Genomic DNA, 20,979 nt, shown 5'->3' with positions numbered 1-20,979 from the left:
CGGACATTCACTGACTGAGCAAGCCAGGTGCCCCTTAATGTATTTGTAAAGACGTATCCACATTTATGTATTCATTTAGTCACTTAAATATTTGGGTGTTTTTGAGTGTGTATTAAGTGCCAGACACTGGACAGGCCATTTGCCCAAAATGGAAAAAGTTCTCTCATGGAGCTTAGAGTCTTGGGGTGGGTGGGTGTAGGCAGATAATAAACAGATAAATAAGTTCATATGTAATGTCACCAATAAATGCAATAAAGAAAAATGAGGTGCGCCTGGCTGGCTTACAGCATGAGACTCTTGATCTCAGGGTTGTGAATTCGAGCCCCATGCTGGATATAGATTACTTAAAAATAAAATCTTAAAAAAAAAAAAAAAAAGTGAAGCAGGGTAAGGGGATATGGTGTGGGGAAGCACAACCAGACCAGGTTTCAGCGGAGGTGATATTTGAGCAGAAGCCTGATCCAAGTGAAGGTGTGAACCGTGCAGTTGTCTGGGGAGGGGAAGCATTTCCGGGAGGAAGGCCTGAGTATACTGGGGAAGGGAAAAAAAAACACCACATGTGAAAGTTTTAAGGAAGGGCATGACATGATCTCATTTCTATTTGAGAAAGTTCTTTCAAGTTGCTGGATGGAGAATGGATATTGGGAGGAGGTGGGAGTCTCCTGTAGTAATTCAGGCAAGAGACAGCAGGAAATAATGGGGAGAAGTGGTCTTACTTGGAGTTAACAGGCAGGGCCAACGAAATTTACTGCTAGATCAGAATTTTTTTTTAAAGATTTTATTTATTTATATGATGGACAGAGATCACAAGTAGGCAAAGAAGCAGGCAGAGAGAAGGAAGCAGGCTTTCCGCTGAGCAGAGAGCCTGATGCGGGGCTCGATCCTAGGACCCGGGATCACAACCTGAGCCGAAGGCAGAGGCTTTAACCCACTGAGCCATCCAGGCACGCCTGCTAGGTCAGTACTGAATGAAGAGAGAGACATTTAAAGAATGATGCCAAAGTCATTGGCCTAAGGAACTAGACAAATGAAATGCCCTAAACTGAGATGGGGATGTTTTGGGTGTCAAATGAATAATTCTGCTTTGAACATGCATGCTAGGTATAAGATACCTTTTAGATAACTAAGGGTGGATGTCCTTAGTTGAGACTGGGATTGGAGATAGTGTTTCTGTATAATCCATGTACAGATGGCTTTTAAAGCTATGCTTCTGAATGGCAAGCCACCAGAACTGAGTATGGAGAAGAGACACCTGAGGCCCCGGTATGTTGATACTTAAATGTAAGGTCTTCCTCTTAGGGAATCCAGCAAAAGAGACTGGTAAGAAGTAACCATCGGGGTGGGAGGAAAACCAGGAGAGTAAGGGATCCTAGAAGCCAGCAAAGGCAGGAGTGACCTGCTGTGTTCAGTGCTGCTAAGTGGGTAGCTGTGGATGTCATCGGTGACGTTTAGTAATGCAGTTCATTCATTTTAGCGACTCTGTAGCAGTCCCTCCTTCCTCCATCTCCCACCATTTCGGTGAACATTTGCAGTGATCATTCTTGAACAAACCACTGATTCGAGCACGTGTGGGGGTGTTTCTCTCTGGCGCCTTTCTAGGGATGGAATCACTAGATTATGAAGAGAGAGATGCACAGCTTCGACTTGACAAAGCAGTGCCAGGTTGCTTCCCAAAATGGTGGTGCCAGTGTCAGTTCCTATGTTCAGTGTTCAAGAGCCCCCACTGTGTCACATCTTTGCCAGTATTTGCTATCGCAGACTTTAGAATTCTTACCATTCACATTTTCCTGAGTCCTAGTGAGGTTGTGTCTCTTCCATTTGGGTTTCCTTGTAGGTGACCTATCAATACAGTTGCCTAGTTTTTAAAGGAGTTGTCTTTTTTTTTTTTAAATTTGTATGATTTCTTTATATATTCTGGACACGGAACTAAACAGTGCCTATTAAGTACATTGCAAATATGTGTGTGTCCCACCCATGCTATGGTATGTCATTCTAGGGTTGTGTATGGTATCTGTGTATGTGTATGTGAGAGAGAGAGAGGGAGAAAGAGAGAAATATAAAAGCTTTTAGTTTTGATGAATGAAGTCTGTCCATTTGTTTTGTGTCTTATTTAAGCAACTTTCCCTATTTGAAGGTCATGATGGTACTTGCTTATATTTTGTTCTAAGACTTCTAAATTTTTTTTAATTTATAAAAAAAAATTTATATATGTTACAGTTAATGCATCTGAAATTTATTCTGTGTAGGGTGTGAGGTAGGGCTCTTTCATGTGTTTTGTTTGTTTCCTGTCATGAAGGTCAGGTGTCCTGGCCTCTCTAGCCTTTTCCCACTGATCTGTACGCCACCTCCATCACACCCAGTGCCCTATTGGGGTATGGGTCTGATTGGGCTCTTTTTTCCTGTTCCGCTGATCATAGTCCCCATTCTTGGACCCTTACCCCAAAGTTTTCATTATTGAACTTTATAGGAAATTTGATATCCAGTAGGGTCATTTGGGCAAAGGGAAGATTATTTGCTTTCTGCTTTGAAGGCAGTTGTCTTTAAACCTCTGTCCATCACGCACTTCAAACTGCAGTGGTTGCACTTAGGAAAATGTATTTGCCGCTCACATTTCAAGAACTGATCTGCGGCATGAAGGGGGCGGCAGCCCTCCCTTTTCTGTGAAACTCTGGGTACTTTTACTTTTGGCTTTCCACACCCCTGCCCCGCCAACTCTCACCTCCGGTTTTTCAGGTTGTGATGTCTCTGAACCATGGGGCCGCTCTTCCGGTATTTACACGTGGTGGGTATTTTGTGACCGGGTTGTGGTACCAATTTCATTGGTTATTGCCAACCCGACCATAGTGACAGGCCTGATGGGTTCTGGGGTTTCCTGTTGCCTCACTGGCACTGGGGCCCTGGATTCCAAAAATAAATGCACGAGAAACCACCGTGACCTCACAGTCCCTGCTTGCCTGGTGCTCTGAGGGCCACAGGGCTGTCTTCCCCTCTGCGGCCTGGCCCAGCCTGGGCCCTGCTCCCTGCCAGAGCAGCGTGAGGTCCGAGCTGTGTGGACGGGCTCAGAGGCCTCCCCGCCTCAGCACTGCCTCTGTTTCCCCTTCCGGCAGGCCAGCTCCCGCAGGGCCAGGGCAGCCCCAGCCCGGAGGATGAGCAAGTTCTTAAAGCACTTCACCGTTGTCGGGGATGACTACCACGCCTGGAACATCAACTACAAGAAGTGGGAGAATGAGGAGGACGAGGAGGACGAGGAGCAGACGCCACAGGCAACCGCCTCCGGGGAGGAGGGCAGAGCCCCCGACCCAGCGGCGGCCCCCGGCCCAGCACCCCGGCCCCCCCTCGACTTCAGGGCCACATTGAGGAAGCTCTTCAGTTCGCACAGGTTTCAGGTAGGCGGGCAGAGGCCCAGGATGCCTGGGGTGGGGCAGAGCAGCCAGCCAAGAGTCATGAGGCCGGGGTGGGGGCCCGTCTCTGCCAACGCCCTGTTCCTGTGACGTCGGTCTCCTGAGCCCTTACCCTGGGTCAGGCGCCCCGTCCAGCGCTGGGCAGACCCCGTGCCGTCAGGGGTAAAGTCATGGTCCAGAGTCAGTGCGAGCTCTGTCCCCTGACAAGTGAAGGAACAAAATGTAGGCTGTCCATACTCGGCCGTGAGGAGGAAGGAGGCAGTGACACCTGCCATGAGGGGATGAGCGTTGACAAGAGGACACTCAGAGAAGCCAGACACACAGGACCACCTGTTGTCTGAGTCCGTTGATGCGAAATGTCCACCACAGGCAAACCCGCAGAGACAGACGGCAGACTGGGGGTTCCAAGTTGGAGGGAGGGCAGAATGGCAAGGGCCTGCTTAATGGATACAGGTTTCCGCGTGGGGTCATCGAGACGTTCCAGAACGATGTAATGGTGATGCTTGCACACCTTGTGAGGGTGCTTGGTGCCCTTGAACCATATGCCAACTTCAGAATGGTTCACATTTTGTCACAGTAGCTTTAGGTTATGCAGGTTTTACTACCTACACAAAAAGTCAATGAAAAGGTAGACATTGGAGGCAGAGAAAACGTTCCTGCGTTCATTCGGCCAATACTGAGTGTCCGCTCTGAGTTGAACAAAGCCAAAGGGTCCTGCACCTCCCAGACTTATCACTATGGGGGCTTCGATCTCCTATTTTGTGGAGTGATCTGCCTGGTGTAGCCCACCGCTGACCTCCAGGTGCGCTGAGGGGAGAACACGGGAGGGACACACGGACTTCAAAGAACAGCAAAGGGTTCAGTGTCTGTCAGCATCTTCTGACTTTGAAGGACAAACGCAGGCTGAGTCTGGTGGGTCCTGTCTCAGACCCCAGCCCTGAAGTGGGCAGGCAGGTGTCTGGAAGCCTGTTCTGAGGGCCCCAGGAGAAGACAGGAGGCCCAGGACACTAGGGAAGCACGTGGCGCCTTGTCAGCCCAGGTCCCGTAATGGAGCCATTCTGGGGACCCTGTGGCAGGTGTCCTAAACCGAAATAAACTAGTCCCTCCCTAGAGCTGACTTCCCCTCTGGAAACAGAAACAGCCCTTGCCTCTCCCATGGCTGCCTTTGTTCCAGGGTAAAATAGAAAAAAAAATTTTTTTCCTTTATTTTGGTCTTTTTCTCGCTTTCGTGTAGCTTAGAGAAATGAAACAGGCCAAACTCCCCAGCAGGCCTCACAGCTCAGTGCGTTCCTCTGTGGCTGTGACAGGAGAGGAAACATGATATTAAGTTGTTGGGGTTGAAATCCCAAACCCTCAATTTCAGAAGCAGAAGGAGCCAGTTTCCTTCCAGCTGCAAGGGGAACCTTGGGTCTCCCTGCTCTGGGAGGTCCTTCGGCTCCTGACTGGGCCACAGGGCTGCCTGCTGAGCCGGGACCTCTAAGGACAGTCCTACTGGAGAAGCAGCAGCCTGACCGTTGAAACATAAGCAGAGATGCTTAGTCATTCACTGGACAGTTCCTTCTTGAACACTTTTGCTGGGGGGAGGCGGTGGAGCACAGAGCAGCAAGCATGGGGTACGCCCCTGTCCTTACTCTCAGAGGACCGATGGTCTGTGGAGAGGCAGGCACTCCAGGAACCATCACCTGGACTGACGCTGGTTGCAAGTGAAGAGAAGCCCTCTGTAGGGAGACAGAAGGAGGCTCTGAGAGATCCTGAGACCTCTGAGAGATCCTGAGCACGTGACCTAGGACTGGGTGTCAGAGGACATGTGGTGGAGGAGGCAACATTTCATCTACACCTATAGCCCTGTGAATGGTGAAGGGAGGAACTTTCCAGGCAGAGAGACTGTGTTTGCAAAGGGCCCAAGATAGGAAAGGATCTGCCGCACTCCTAGAATCGAGAAGGGTCCATATGGCTTACGTGTAGCGAGTAGAGGGAGAACTTGGTAAGAGAGGAGGTGCTAGAAGGTCTTCTGTGGGCACTGGGCGGCCATGGAAAGTCTCAGTGTGTGGGTGGAGGGAGTGACATGACTGGATTTGTGGAGGGGCTCAGGGAGACCAGCATGGAGTGGGGACACCAGTTCAGGGCTTTGATCTCAGCCAGTAGAATCAGCACACAAGAGGATTCTGGAATCCCTTTCTGGGATACATTCTCTCTACCTGTTCCCATGGTTCAAAGCAGCCTAAGTGGCCTGGTGTACAGTTAATTGCTGTCACTTCTCACACAGGATGGTACAAGCACGGGAGGGAATACGGGGCGTGTTGGGCCTCTGTAGAATCCGTGGGTGGACAGCGTAGCTGAGCCAGGGGAGGACAGTCGTGAAGGTCAAGGAGCTTCACTTCATTATCTGCTCACTACTGGGGGGCCCTGTACTAAGCACCCATCACACGTTACCTTATAAGGTCATGCTCCTGCTGTCATTCGAGGGAGAAAAATGTGGTCAGCCCCATTTTCCCCAAGAGGACATTAGCATTCCCATGGGAGGCTCATTCGCCTTGAGAGGTGGGCCAGGGTTGGGGGAGGCTAACACGGGAGCGGGCCCAGGGCCAGCGCGCCACACCACTGCCTGCTCCTGCTGGGCCCGGCCCCCTTCGCCCCTTCTGGATGCGGAATTAACCAGCTTCCCTGAATTCTTGGCGTTTCTCTTTGTGACGTGATTCCCCTCTGAAACAGCACTGCCTTGTGAAGTGACCCATTCAGGGTCTGGGGATTAGTTAACAGAGGCCAGCACCGGGACCCAGGCATTGTAGTTTTGTGACCTTGGGTCAGTCTGTCTGGCTCTTCTTAACTGAGGAACTCACATAAAGTTGGTCATTGTAGTCAGTAATTCATTCAGTGGCATTTATGTGGCACTTCCACATGCCGTGCAGCCAGCACCACTATCTTTTCCATCATGTTTCCATCATCCCAAAAGGAGATCCGGTACCCATCAAACAGTAGACCTCAGATACCGCTGATCTGCTGCGGGTACGGATTGGCCTGTTCTGGGTCTAGCTGCTGCTCTCGGACTTGTGGCTTTGCTGCACACTCCCACGGTGGTGTGTGGCAGGGGCTCCTTTTTTTTTTTTTTTTTTTTTTAAGATTTTATTTATTTATTTGACAGAGATAACAAGTAGACAGAGAGGCAGGCAGGATGGGGGTTAGGCAGACTCCCCGCTGAGCAGAGAGCCCAATTCGGGGCTCGATCCCAGGACCCTGAGATCATGACCTGAGCCGAAGGCAGAGGCTTTAACCCACTGAGCCACCCAGGCGCCCAGGGCTCCTTCCTTTTTATGGCTAAAAATTCACTCTGTTTTTGATGTCTCTGTGCCTTGGTTTTAGACCAGATGAGCTCTCATGTCCTGTTAGCTTTAAAATAAAACCAAGGATGAAGGAAGAAAGAAAAAGGAAAAACCACCCGCCAGAGGCTTGAATCTTTATTGAGCTATGGAATTTGGATATGTGTGAAAACGTCATTACTTTGCCGTGCAGTTTTCACAGTAAACCACATGCTCGAACGCTTTAATTACTGAAGTGATTAGCTAGGGGCTGAAGTGGTCAGGAGGTTTACTAGTCCATTTTTGCCAAGGCCTGTTCGGTTCACCTGAAGGTGCCGGCACTGGCGAGAAAATGGCAGATGATCCCATTGAATCCACCTGAGCGTGTCAGATGGAGGAAGCAGGGTCCCGAGGAAGGCAGTGGCGGGGGGGGGGGGGGGGGTTGTCCAGAATTCCCAAGGGAAGAGAGGGGTCACACACTGTCTGTTGGGCTTCTTCCATTGCTGTTTCTACCACCCTGCCATTAGGGCCCCCAGCAGTGTCTTCACCACCTGTCGCGCTGGGTTCCCCACTGTCGGTGAGAGTGCACACTCCCGGCACCCTGTCCCCACCATCTGCCCATCACCCCCCCCCCCCACGAGCCTGTTATGTGGACGGTGGACGTCACTTAATCCAACTGCCTCAAGGATGGCAGTCCCTGGAGGGACTTCCATGACTCAGATCTCTGAGGCGGATCTTTTTAATTATCTATTGAGCATCTGTTCTGGGTGTACCCTGGCAAGAAAACCTCCAGAAATAGGAAAATTAAAACTTAAAAAAATTTTTTTTGCCATCTAGGAATTAGCAGTTTGGCTTGAGAGATGCTGAGAAACAATGAATGAATACGGAGGACCAGTGGTGACTGTCACTCAGTGAGCCAGGCAGAGCAGATCTGGGATGACAGGCACTGCCCCGGGGGTCCCACAGGCCTGGAAGGTGTGCAGCTGTGGGCAGCGGCCTTCCATCCCTGGCATCTTCACCCAGTGGTTTTCCCTAGATGTTTCTGGCCCTTAAAGATGGAAGGAGGGTCCCTTTTTAGGTCTCACGGTTTCTCGCTCCTTCCCTTCGTCTACAGGTTATCATCATCTGCCTGGTCATTCTGGATGCCCTCCTGGTCCTTGCTGAGCTCATTCTGGACCTAAAGATCATCGAGCTTGATAAGAATGACTACGCTGCCAAGGTAGGGGGCCAGCGGCCCGTTAATACCATTCACTTATGGGCGCCTGGGTGGCTCAGTGGGTTAAGCCTCTGCCTTTGGCTCAGGTCATGGTCCCAGGATCCTGGGATCAAGCCCCACATGGGGCTCTCTGCTCAGCAGGGAGCCTGCCTCCCTTCCTCTCTCTCTGCCTGCCTCTCTACCTACTTGTGATCTCTGTCTGTCAAATAAATAAATAAAATCTTAAAAAAAAAAAAAATACCATTCACTTGTGTCTTTCCGGAGGTGGGCAGAGGGGGACAGAGAGCACCCTTCTGGGAGTACCAAGTCCTTAACAGAGTTGATTGGGTGCTTCTAATCAAAGAGCAGAGAAAATGTCTTCTTTCCAAATTATAGACAAGCATTTACTATAAGCAGGAAACCTCATTTCACTCAAAGGCTCGAATCTCGAGTGGTGCTAGACCGCTGAGCTGAGGCATCGTCACTGCTTCTAGAGGGAGGGTCTGACCAGGAAAGGGATACTGTCCCATCTTTAATGGCAGATGAGCTATTTCTTGGCCTGTCAATATTCTGACGTGGTCCCTATGCTGGAGATCTGCCCGCTGTTTATTCCCCAATTCACAGCTTCTGCCTGAGCCCATCCCAGACATTTGCGCAGGCTTCCCAAGGCAGCTGCTGGCTCTTCCTCTGTGGCCGGCCCGAGGCCTTCCACGGATGGGTGAATATTTTTCCTCTCCCTCTACTTTTAACATGATCAGTGACATACCTGCTGTACTATCTTTTAAGATTTTTTCTTTTGAGAGAGAGAGAGAGAGCACAAGCAGAGGGGAGGGTCAGAGGGAGAAGTAGGCTCCCTGCTGAGCAGGGACCCCCCCCACCCCCCCACAGCCCAGGATCATGAGCCAAAGGCAGACATTTAACCAACTGAGCTACTCAGGTGGCTGTCTTGTGCCTTTTTCCTCAACTTTTTATTATGAAAAATGACAAATATACTTTTCGCTACATTTATTTTATCCTCTGTATATCCATAAACACACCCATGTATTTTCAACCATTTGAAGGTAAGTTAGACATCAGGACACAAATACTTCAAAATGCCTAAGAATAAGGTCTTTCTCCTACAGAACCATAATTGCCCCTAAAAAATTATCACCCCTAAAAAATTATCAGTAATTCCATAATGAGCAGCTTATATTCAAATTTCCTCATTTGTCCCAAAAATATGTTCTAATGCTTTTTTTTTTTCCCCAAACTAGAATCCAGACTTCTAATACGATACTTGGTTATATCTCCTCAGGCTCTTTTAATTTAGAAGAGTCCTCCCACCTTTTTTTTCTTTTTTTTCTTTTACAGTTTTATTTATTTGTCAGAGAGCACAAACAGGGGGAGCAGCCCGCAGAGGGAGAGGTGGACTCCCTGCTGAGCAAGGAGCCTGATTGGGACTCGATCCCCAGGAGCCTGGGATCATGGACCTGAGCCAAGGGCAGATGCTTAACCGACTGACCCAGGCATCACTCTCTCACCTTCTTTCCGCCCCCCCGAGTCCAGCCAGTCATCTCGTAGTGTGTCCCACGTTCTGGATTTGTCTGTTTCTCCAGAGGTCCTTCAACTTGTTCTCTTAATCCCCGTGCATCAGAGGTTGGGTCCAGAGGCTCTGTAAGCAAGAGCGTTTAGCTAGTGGGCTGTTTCCTTTACAGCATGGCATGTCACTACAGGGATACTCGCTGGCATCACCAAAGGCAGAAAGTGTGAGCTCTTCCACTGTCCAGGGCCACTTTCCCTTTGCAGTTAGAATTTGCTGTGCAAAGATCCTCTTCCCCAGTTCACATCCACCTGACAGTGAGTACACTGGGGGATGCGAACTGGGATTTCTGGCATTCATTCTACATCTGGTAGGTGGGTGGTTTTGTTGGTTTTATACATATATAGAAGAGCTTTCCTTTTTTCCCATATGTGTATGTATCACCAAGGACTCATGAATTTTTTTTTTTATTCATTGTATTACAATCATAGTCATTCTGTTCAGGGTCCAAATTGTCCTACTAAATTTTGTCACTGTCTCTTCAGACTAACTGCTCTATCCTTTTAAGATGACTATGTAGTCTTTGAGCATTTTCTTGCTTTCTGGCCCCAAATAATGTCCCAGCTGCCTTTGTACTTTCCCTGTCCTAGAATGGAAATGGTTACTTTACTGAGAGCTAGTATTTCTTTTTTTATAAAGATTTTATTTATTTGACAGAGAACACAAGTAGGCAGAGAGGCAGGCAGAGAGAGAGGGGGGAAGCAGGCTCCCTGCCGAGCAGAGAACGCGATGGGGGGCTCGATCCCAGGACCCTGAGATCACGACCCGAGCCGAAGGCAGAGGCTTAACCTACTGAGCCACCCAGGCGCCCCAAGAGCTAGTATTTCTAAATCAAGATCCAGGAACCCTCCTCAATTACCATCTACCTAAGTAATCATTTTTAGTCAATACCTAGGAGTCAGCCTTGGTCTTTAACAGTTGCATAGCGCTCCATATGGAGGGACTATAATGCATTTGACAAGTGCCCTCCAATAGAATTTCTATTCTATGAACAAGGTAGAAAATCTTATGTCTCCAAATGATGCTACAGCAAAGATCCCTACAACATGCCTTTGTGCCCGTGTGAGCAGAGCTATGGGATGAAATACTAGCATTTGGAATTACTGGGCCGAAGGGCATGGTGGTTTTCAAACCTGCCATTGCCCAACTGCCCTTGTCTGTGGTGTCGCAGCTGTGGCCCCAGTCAGAGAACAGCCCCTGGGGCGTTTGGGACGGGTCAAGTGCGTTCGCTCTGTGGTGCCCAGGCAGGTGCTCTGCAGCCCAGCGTGTGTGTATGTGTGCCCTGCCCCGGCCTGTGGTTAGCCCTGGACCTGTTCTCACTGTGCCTCTTCTGTCCTCTCCAGGTCTTCCACTACATGAGCTTTGCCATCCTGACCTTCTTTATGATGGAGATTTTTTTTAAATTATTTGTCTTCCGCATGGAGTTCTTTCACCACAAGTTTGAAATTCTGGACGCCCTTGTGGTGGTGGTTTCCTTCATCCTCGACTTTATCCTCCTGTTCCAGAAGCACCAGTTTGAGGCTCTTGGCCTGCTGATTCTGCTCCGGCTGTGGCGGGTGGCCCGGATCATCAACGGTATGTCCCCTGTCCTCCCAGGCCACAGAGGGACAGCTGGCTGGGCGGAGCCTGGGACTGGACCCAGAGGTCATGGTTCCTCCTCTTCCTGGCTGGTGTTTTCTAGAGAAAAATGAAGTGGTCTGATTCGGTGTCCCACCACTGCCTCTGTGGCTACAAATTTATATCAAGTTACAGGTGCTTTAAGAGGAACCACGTTTCTCCATTAGGCCTCGTTTTCATGATTATTAGAAGGTATTTGTAGACAGGGTCAGACTAAGCTTTGATTAAGTCCCTCCAGCTTGATTCTGAGAACACCTTTGTTTTTAATTTGGTGTTTCCTAAAGAATGTTCTACCGAATCCCATCCCCCTCGGAAGGGCACCATCCAGAAAGGATGAAGCAAGCTGAGAAATGCTGGACACTAGATTCTGCTCTTTCGAGGAAGTCGGAGCACTTGTGGGCATGAGGAAGACAGAACGCCGAGTTCCCCAAATTGACCAAGTAGACACTTCCGGGGAAGTAACACCTGTTAGCCTGTCGTAGACTTTGGCTGTAGGGAACACTCTTGGGGAAATGGTGGAGGTCCTGTTCCTCACACACACCTATGTTCCTGCCGTTAACTGCTCAGCTCTTGGGGAACGAACCCTAGTCAGAGGTGCCCAAATGCTGTGAACCCACCCCATGACAGTCACCTCCAGTGCTTCTTGAAGTCTGGTGTAGACTGTTCACAGGGTGTCTATTTTTGAAGCGCTACCCGGTGATTTGGGTGTCCAGCTGGCTTGGGAGTCCCTAGACGAGGGCCCAGCACGACAGGCTCAGTCATCGCCAGTGAGCGAGTGAGGCAGGCCTGTCCTCTGACACGGCGCTCCTTCACTGGGCAGCGCGGTGGGTCCTGTCCCAGCCTCGCCTGCTGGCAGGAGTGTCACGTCTCCGACGCAGGACTGGGTAAGGGGCTCTGCCCGTGGGCACCGGGGGCTCCCCCTGGCTTTAGGAGCCAGTGTGGATCTACTCATGAAAGCCCATTAAGAATATTCATTTGGGCTCTGTCAAGGGAAATAAAGGAAGTTTTTCACTTACTATTGAATATGCTTATGCTAATTGATTACTCATTTAATAGAAGAACGCTCTGTGCAAAGGTTATATATCACGGAGGTAGATAAACCATTACGGTGAACGACTCATGAACACAGTTACTACCCTTTACTCTCGTATCACACCATGGTGAGATTTGCTTTTGCAGATAAAACCAAATCCCTGAGATTTGTTCATTTTCTTGGTCTGGATGGTGGCAGGCCACAGGACTGCCTAATGCCCACTGTTGCACTGCCATCAAATTTTGTGGCAGGACATGAGAGGTCTAAAAAAGCAACACAGGCTTCAGTTGGACTCAGACAACCAAGAATGCCAGTGACAAGGAGCCAGTGCTCCCGGGCCTCACGCCTACCAAGTCCAGACATAGTCGCTCTCACTTGGAAGGCACGGAGCATCCCCAGTTGCTACACATTCTTTTGAGGCCACGTCCCCACTGTGACGTGGGCATGTGGGAGCCATCAGACAAGGCTGATGTCCCCTCTGTTGGCCAAGCCTTAGTTGTTCACCTGACAGCTAAACCCGACTGGCTGTGCCTGTGGGAGGCGGGAAACCAGAAGCGGCGGTCTGACGGCTGGGCAGCGGCGCTGTCGTCAACAAGCTCTGTGTGAGGTTGTTTAACACTCATCTGGCCAAGCGACCAATAAAGGATTTCTTGGCCCGTGTGAGCTGGAGGGAAATATTTCCCTACTGGTTAGTGAGGAGCTCAGAAATGAAAAATCTGACCTTCCTGGTTCTAATGCCTTTAAGCGACGGACTGTTTTGTCTGCCACCGTTCTGCCCAACTGTACACACTCGGAAGGAGGACAGAGGTTTCTTTTCAAGTGGTTAAATCACAAACCTGTGTCACTGAGACCCTCAATTATTTTACAGGAATAATTATCTCAGTTAAGACACGTTCAGAACGGCAGCTGCTGAGGTTAAAACAGATAAATATACAGTTGGCCGCCAAGATCCAACACCTTGAATTCAGCTGCTCTGAAAAGGTAAGAAGACACTTTTGGGAAAATGCCATCTGTCTGCCTTTAGCACGGTGCTTCTCCCTGCCAGGTCCTTGCTTGGACACTGCCCTTGGCTCAGTCTTCCTTGTCCTTTCAGATTAGGCATCGCCTCCTTCCCCAGAGCTGTGCCAGGTGCCCCTCCCTGAGGACCTCTCGTCACTGCTGTCCCCCAGTGGACCCCAGCTGACTGTGGCAGGTCCGCTAGCAGACCCCACCAGGAGCGTAGCAGTCATTCAGTTTTGCGTCCTTGGGGCCCACTGAATGGTTGTCACATCCCTGGTGAGGTGCGGCAGGTAAACTGAGTTATTATCTGCTTTTGTAATGATAGGAACGAGAAATTGAAAGACTGAACAAGCTATTGAGACAGAACGGACTCCTTCCTGAGGTCAACTAGACGTGTGCCTGCCTGCTCCATCCCAAAGAGAAGACCCCTGCCTCAGGGGTGTGTACCTCTGATAACAAAGACAGCTGTCCCTCCTGGGGCCATTTCAGGGAGAGGTTTGGTTTGATGCTTTTGCCTCACCCCACCCAGCTCGGGTTTGGGGGGCTGGGAGGGAAAGTCTGTGGGAAGGCTTGCTCTGTCTTGGCATGACCAAGAGCTTCCCATCCCATTCTCACCCCGTATCACAATGTACCACAAACTATATCTTCCCACGTTGAAATGAACGACAATGAAATGAACGACAAAGCTGGAAAAGTACGAAGTTGTATATAAAATTTAATCTCATCAAATATACTTTTTCACATTTCACATGTATGAGGAACCAAGGCATCCTTTCATATGAGCATTCTGAAAGACAAAAGAGGAAAGGAAGCTACCTTAGCTACCAGCCCATTCTAGAAAAGTCTTACCATCTTAAGCTGTTCTAAACAACTCCTCTCCGTGCAGATTCCGCCAGAGAGCTGTTCTCTGGTACCCAGCCCCCTCCTCTGCAGCCTCCATCTTCTAACTGGCTCTACCTTGTTCTACCTCCTGACAACATTTTTCTCAATTACTGTACAATTAACATATAAAAGAAACTCCTTCCCTTGGGCCCTCCTACTCTATCCTTTCCAGCATCCACTGCTTGGAACTGCTCTGTGGCATCCCGTGCAGCCCACCACATGTAGAGCTCCGGTGCCTGCCACTGAAACAGCAATTAGACCCAAGACTCCACAGAATGAAGACACTGGGGGGAAGATCCCCTCATGAGGCCGAGTCCGCTACTTGCATGATTTTATATACAGTATTTTGCTATTTTTGTACTCATTTCCGTGGGACCTGAAAAGAAAACCTGAACTACAAACAATGAGTATTTTAAAAATAACTCACACTGAAGCAGAGGACGCATAAGCTGGACAAACCCTCGACACCTGCTCTACTTCCGGGTCTGTGCCCTTTACCATCTTCCCAAAGGTGCAGTTTGGTTTCCGCACGTGACCTACGTGCTGATGGGACTGGAAATCACCAAGACCAGACGGTGCCCCGTTCTAAGATCCAACCGAGGAGAATAAAACTTCCAAAAGGAGGGGAGTGAGGGCAGAGGGGTAGTGTGTGGTCGGAGGGTAACCCCATGGGTCAGAGGTAGAATACCAGGATGTCTCCAAGGAGTCCAGGCCCTACAGCATGCGATTCTAGAGGCGATTAGCAACTTACGTCAAACAAACGGAAAGAAGAAATTAAACGGCAGCTTGGCGTTGATGGTTGGCCGAGCTCTGAAGCCTGCCTCGGCAGGTGCAGATGCGTCCACAAAAGTAACCGCAGTGGAAATGAGAACCGTCCTCTCATTTCCTGAGTTGGTCTGTAATGAAAAGAGTGTCGCAAGCCCTGCCTTTCGGCATGCGCTCACGTGCTCAGGATAACAAAGCAGGGACAGGCTGCATTCCCTTCGGCCCAGCAGGGTCGGTGCCTCTCCGAGGCATGCGGAGGGCTCCTTGGCTGCTCACTTGGGTGAGAGAGTTTTTCCCTAGGTTGTCCTAACCCACCAGTGTCAGTCACAACTCCATTTTCAAAGAACTTTAAAGATCAAATCTGAACAAGAATGCTAGTGTCAACTGTTGTCAGTGGGATTTTTTTCTCTAATAAAATGATTGCTGAATTGTTTTAAGAATTCAGATTAAAGTTCAATAATTCTCTCACAAAATAAATTTCATTATCACACTTGAGTTTTGTCTGGACTCACATCTTTACCCAGACCTTAAAACCCAAGTTAGACCTACCTCAGGAAAGGAGGATGAGAGGAGACTTGCAGTCACATTTACTATTTTAGCTTGTGGGTTTAGTAAGGACCCGTATTTAGTCCACTTCACTTCTATCACCAAAGCAACAGGGAGCTGGCAAGAGTCCTACACAACAAAATGCCATTAATCAATCTGAACATTACACAACCCCATGTCAAACTTAATCTGCAGTTCAGAGTTTTAATTATAAAATGTTTCACATATTACAAAATGTTCTGAACAAGAGAGTGAAGAGACTCGAAGTTCAGTTAAAAACAGCTGAGAGCACATATTTTCAAGTACTCAATGCTCCAAAAATATTTTAACACCTAAAGCATCATTTTTCCATCCTCTCCTGTTTTGGAAGAAGCCAGTATTACTTGGAAGTTGTGGAGCTCCCAACACCAAACCATGGAACCTTGGGCCTTAACGGCCCGACTTCATCCGGCTCAGAGATTCCTGAGGGGAGAAGCTGGCATTGGGTGGGGAGGAGGGAGAGGATGGCATTAGTCATAGAAGTTAAACCCAATTGCTATCCAGAAGAAATATAAATGCTTTCCTTTATTTAACCTCATCACTTGGCGATTAAGCTGTTGTTACACGGGGTTGGGGGTGGATGACACACAGTGGAGTCCATGAGCCGTAAAAGATACGAACTCTGAATTCTCCGTGTGACCCAAGTAGGTTGGAGATGTGGGAGCAGGCCTGAGGCCTCTGCCCCGGGAAGAGTGGCCATGGGGGCCAGGGCCTTCCCAACCTTGTCCCGGGCCTTTACATCGTGTTTGTTGGCAAATGTGATAACCACTGAAGCTGCATGACAGGTAGAAGGAATTCTACTGTAATATTCTACTTCTGTGTATGTTTTAAATTTTCCCACAAAAACAAGCTTTTTAAAATATGCCTCTTCAGGGCATGAAAAGCTAGCAAGCCTGCTAAATTTGGTTCCTGCCAAAAAGGCACGAATGGAACTCCTTAGCTGGGAACTGCCTTTTAGGAAGGTTGCAGGCTGGAAAAGTCTGTGAGGATCTGTTATTAGAAGAGGCAACACGCAGCCAGCAGACGCAGGCCTGGCGCAGGCTCGGGGGCCGCTGCCCCCTGAGTTTCCTGCAAGGTAGGTGCAAAACCTGCTCTAGGCCTCTGAGCTCCCTGCACCAGCACAGACCCCGACAGTGCACATGTCTGCGCTGCCTCTCCTCCCAACCTGTTTTCCCTTCTGAGGGGGCAGCAACAATGTCTTCACCCATCTCTGAGAAGCCAGAAGCCAGGCGCCTGCTTCACTGAGGCCGCAGAACTGAGCCAAGACTGAGCCGCTGAACAGCAGGGACTGAGTCATCAGCGGGCTCTGCCGGGGGCTCAGGAGGAGGGCCGGATGGGAGCTGGAGAGCGAGTGCTCACCCCATTGTCCCCCGGCTATAAATATGCTAAGCAGATAATGAGAGGCCTGAGAAGCCGCCACCAGCAAAAGCTGGGCGATTAAAGGATAAGCAGGAGAGCAGCCGCCCACACTCTGACGGCTGAGACAAAAGAGAAAGGTGGGCAGAGGAATCACGTGTGATCAGGAACCTCTTTGTAGGGTGTCGACTTCCATGAAACTCTCCGGGGCACTTTGGAATGGAAAGCCCTCACGTGTGGGCCGCCTTCATAGACCAGGGAACAACGGCCGGGACAGCGGCGCCCAAGGAGCAGTCTCCCTTCTTGCCACAGTCCTCACACTCCTCCGTCCCAGGACGATGCCTCATGTCACACCAATGATCACGGGAACAGTCAGGACGGTGGTGAATCCCTATGTTTGGAGCTACCCCGAGGCCCCGCGGATGTTACCTCATTGAACTCAACAACCATATGAGGCTGATACTATAGATCTCACTCCCTATTTCACAGACGAAGAAACAGCTCGAAGCCTCAAAGGCAAGAGAGCTAACAAAGGGCAAAATCCGTTTTCAAGCCCCAGGCCCAGCTGATAACAAAGCCGGGGTTCCTGCCCAGAGCCACCGGCTGCCTCAACAGGTGGCTCCCCCAGCTGCCTCTACCCCCCCCCAACCCCGGGGGCCGAGGAGCAGTGGGAGGAAGAGACACAACTCACAGGTGGCCTTCAACTTCCCCTTTACCTTCATGTGGGATGCCTGGGTGATGAAGTGGACCGGTACCCAGTCCAGCACATCCTGGGCCTGGGAATTTCCAAAAGGGGCCACATAGTCCGGGAAGCCTTGGCCCTGCAGGAGGCTCTTCACTCTCCGCACTGCGAGCTGGCACGTCATGGCTTTGGGCAGTCTTTTGGGAAGGAGAAAGAGGTCAGTGGAATGGGGCTGTCGTTCATTCCAACAGTTCTCACAGGCCTCAACAGCACGCATGCCCTCACCAGTTGCCTTATTCTCTCTCGCCAAACGGATTATTTGACAGAAGCCAAATCTCTTCTGGCCTTGCCCAGGGAGAAACAAAACAATGGCCAGGGAGAAACAAAACAATGTTTCCCAAACTGCGTTCCATTGAGAGGCTCTGTACAAGGAGAGTTCTGTGACCAAAAGTTTGGGAAATATTGCATTCCTATGTCCCTCCTGGAGCACACCGTATTAAAGGCTCTTATATTAAAGGCTCACCATATTAAAGGCTCTGAGAAGTCCTTATAGTAAGGAATTGTTGTTTTTAACTTCAATCTGGTGTTCCTCAAACACATTAACTGGGCCACAGACATATCCCTACTGCCTCTTTGGAAATGTAATCCAAGGAACACCTTTTGAGAAATACTGGTCTAAACGGATCAGAACGAATAATGTAAATGGTGTCTGTTAGTCTAACAAAACAATGATGTAATTACCTTAGGGGGACGTAGGGATGGTAAGTGACTGTATGGTAGGGTAGGGGAAGAAAGGGGAGACAAATCTTGTCTTCCATAGTGGGAACTCAACAATTCATAAAACCAAAGTGTTAGGTTTTTACATATAGGTTATCGACAGATTTGGCAGTAAATTTCCAAAAAATCAGCTATAAGAGCTGCAAGTGATTGCCTGCAGAGTGGGAGAAATGAGGGTAGGAGCTGGCGTCTTTATAAGCCATGCAGGACTGTTTAACATTTGACACTATATATACGTTTGATAGTAAAAAGATAAAAACAGAGGTCACATTCAGGCTTCTTCTCCTTGGGTTTGTTGCAATACGTATATTAAGATTCAGAAATACTGGAAGGACTTTCAAGCAAAGTATTTTTACTGTGACCTCAAGTGCTGTGCAACCTTAAAACCTACAAAAGCCTTGGGATTTGTACCCTGCCACACGTGACCGGAAAAATGACTGCAACAGTTTTCCTCTGAATCACGACAAATGGTTTATGGTTGTGAAAATTACAATTAGAAAACACAAGTACAGTCACTAGTGCTAACGGGTCACACCGCAGCTTTCACAGGTGCTCGCTGGCTTATACGGAGATTTGATCAACTCAGACAAGTTCCAAAAGCAGCAAGTTCTTCTCTTACCTTAGTTTACAGCCAGACTGCATGTCGTAACCAAATAATACTGGGGCCCGGATCCCCTCCACTGCGAAGCAATCTTGCTCGGCTAGGCTACGAAGAATAGTAAGTTGTCCGAATCTGTTCGTGGTCTGAATAATCCCAGATATTCACAGAAAGTTAAGGGACTATCACCCAGGACTAAAGCAGTCTGATTCTCAGACCATGGTGACAGGTGTGTGACATGAGACATGACTGAAACCCAAATATCCCTTCTCTGGGCCTCTGTGATCTTGACAGTTATTTCCCGGGGCAGAGCAAAAAATAGTTCTATTTTCCTTGAGTAGATTCTCAGAAGAAAAATCCTCAGAAGCTGTTCCTCCAAAATCATTCCAAGTTTTCCAAATGACTAAATTTAAGAGTTTCTGCTTGCGTGTGTAATTAAATATATCTAAAAGTCTGTCAACTTTTCCGTCCTAAGATTTTCATTATAAAACACATTTCCCTGGGCCATGCTGTTCCACCTCCAACCACCAGTGTCCACATGGCCCTGTCTGCTGTGCAGCAGACCCACCACCCCTAGAGCACCCCCCTCCAAGGAGTCCAGGCCAAAACTAACCTCCAGCCCCCAGGACCCTCAGCAATAAAGGGAAGAGCACCACACACACATAGACCGGGAAATCAGCCTTCTCCACAGAACCAAAAAGGATATCCCTTCTGAGGCCGAAATCCGGCAGCTAATGGGAGCCCCACAACATAACCAGGGTTTCCGCTGAGAGGAACTGGCTTTGTATTTTGCTGAAAGACAATGGAGAAATGCCCCCCCATAATCCTCATTTTAATAAGGAAATAGGGTGAAAATAAAACACTTCTCACAGTCAAATCTGGGATTTCTAACCAATAAAAGAATTTCTCCCCCTACTCAGACCTATAAATATATCTGCTGAGTGTAGGAGTGCATCGTTCTATAAAAGAAGGAGCTCCCGTGGAAGAGAATCTTATTCCAGGAAAGGAAAAAGATACAAGGACTCTGCCTGATTTTGTTACAAACACAGGCTACATAAAGCCCTTTGTTTAGTAGAGGTGGAAAGACGGTAAGACTTCGCAACAGATTTTTTTTTTCACTAAGAAGATATGATTTTTTGACTTGCAATTAAATACATGTACAACATTGATCAAACTCACCTGAATGAAATAAATTTCAAACTTCTGCTCGAGTGCAACCACTGCCCGGCTCACCGTCCCCAGGAGGAGAGCGAGGCCAGCCTGGGCTACCTCCCCTGCGTCTGTGTACGTGATGCTGTACTTCACCTGAAAACAAGAGGGAACTCCACACACACCTGTGCCTGCTGCGTTTCGGTAGCTGCATCGGGACCTCAAAGTACATAGAGCGGGCAAGTCCTTTCCCATTTCTCCACTCATGGAAGCTTGTCTCTCCTGTCCCCTCAGCTTTCGGGAGGTAACGCCTCAGCACCACCCCCGCTGCCAGGGCCATTTGAGCCTCTCTCTACCTAGTTACAGGAATTCCCAATCAGCAGGTTTGAACAGAACGTGATCGATCTCTGCAGGGGAAATGTGTTAAAACAACAGCAACAAGAACACATTCTGGGGCGCCTGGGTGGCTCAGTGGGTTAGGCCTCTGCCTTCGGCTCAGGTCATGATCTCGGGGTCCTGGGATCGAGTCCTGCATCGGGTTCTCTGCTCAGCGGGGAGCCTGCTTCCCTCTCTCTCTCTCTCTACCTGCCTCTCTGCCTACTTGTGATCTGTCAAAGAAATAAAATCTTTAAAAAAAAAAAAAGAAAACACATTCTGACATATTCTTGAAAGTTCCTAGGTTTGTGGAGGAAAATCACACGTGACTGTTTCAGAGCCCTTACCTAAAGAAGCATCCTCTAATGGTACAGCGGGCCGGCAAGCAGGAGGGCAAGTCAAGAACCAATATCCCAGGATGAGCCAGAACCTTCTGCGGAGGGCATCCAGTGACCCCTCAGGACCACGCGGCTGGAGTCTGCCACACACAGACTCAGCTTTCCGCGCCAAATCGGGCACCTACCTCGAGAACGACGTTAGTGCAGATTTTAACATCCCCAGCCTCGACCAGAATCTGGTTCAATCTGACCGTGTCCTCCAGCCGGGTCAGTGTTTTATTCAGAGATTGCACGAGGACGGACTGAACAGTGACAGGGATCTGCGAAGTGAAGGAGAGCTGGCTCACGG

General features: G+C 49.2%; 2 protein-coding genes across 9 annotated transcripts in view; one reads left to right on the top strand and one right to left on the bottom strand.

Moving 5' to 3' along the window:
* The window catches only part of HVCN1 (hydrogen voltage gated channel 1), a 35,739-nt gene extending 20,474 nt beyond the window's left edge, over positions 1 to 15,265 (top strand). For all 5 annotated transcript variants that reach the window (XM_047696872.1, XM_047696873.1, XM_047696871.1 and 2 more), the window contains 5 exons: positions 3,108 to 3,386; positions 7,812 to 7,916; positions 10,818 to 11,049; positions 12,993 to 13,105; positions 13,449 to 15,265. In XM_047696872.1, the coding sequence (XP_047552828.1) occupies positions 3,108 to 3,386; positions 7,812 to 7,916; positions 10,818 to 11,049; positions 12,993 to 13,105; positions 13,449 to 13,514 (795 nt within the window). In that variant the 3' untranslated portion in view covers positions 13,515 to 15,265. The remainder of the gene's footprint in view (positions 1 to 3,107; positions 3,387 to 7,811; positions 7,917 to 10,817; positions 11,050 to 12,992; positions 13,106 to 13,448) is intronic.
* TCTN1 (tectonic family member 1) overlaps positions 11,015 to 20,979 on the bottom strand; it is a 31,858-nt gene continuing 21,893 nt past the window's right edge. For 2 of the 4 annotated variants that reach the window (XM_047696867.1, XM_047696870.1), the window contains exons 8-14: positions 20,816 to 20,950; positions 19,948 to 20,073; positions 19,475 to 19,560; positions 18,790 to 18,930; positions 17,428 to 17,590; positions 15,320 to 15,445; positions 13,819 to 14,901 (exon numbers count right to left, since the gene is read on the bottom strand). In XM_047696867.1, the coding sequence (XP_047552823.1) occupies positions 14,758 to 14,901; positions 15,320 to 15,445; positions 17,428 to 17,590; positions 18,790 to 18,930; positions 19,475 to 19,560; positions 19,948 to 20,073; positions 20,816 to 20,950 (921 nt within the window). In that variant the 3' untranslated portion in view covers positions 13,819 to 14,757. Of the gene's footprint in view, positions 11,152 to 13,818; positions 14,902 to 15,319; positions 15,446 to 17,427; positions 17,591 to 18,789; positions 18,931 to 19,474; positions 19,561 to 19,947; positions 20,074 to 20,815; positions 20,951 to 20,979 lie in introns of those variants that run through there. The other 2 variants (XM_047696869.1, XM_047696868.1) reach the window with 2 other exon arrangements.

Source organism: Lutra lutra, chromosome 12 (assembly GCF_902655055.1).
Source record: "Lutra lutra chromosome 12, mLutLut1.2, whole genome shotgun sequence".
NCBI classification, from domain to species: Eukaryota; Metazoa; Chordata; class Mammalia; order Carnivora; family Mustelidae; genus Lutra; species Lutra lutra.
This window is presented reverse-complemented; position numbering and strand designations above follow the sequence as displayed.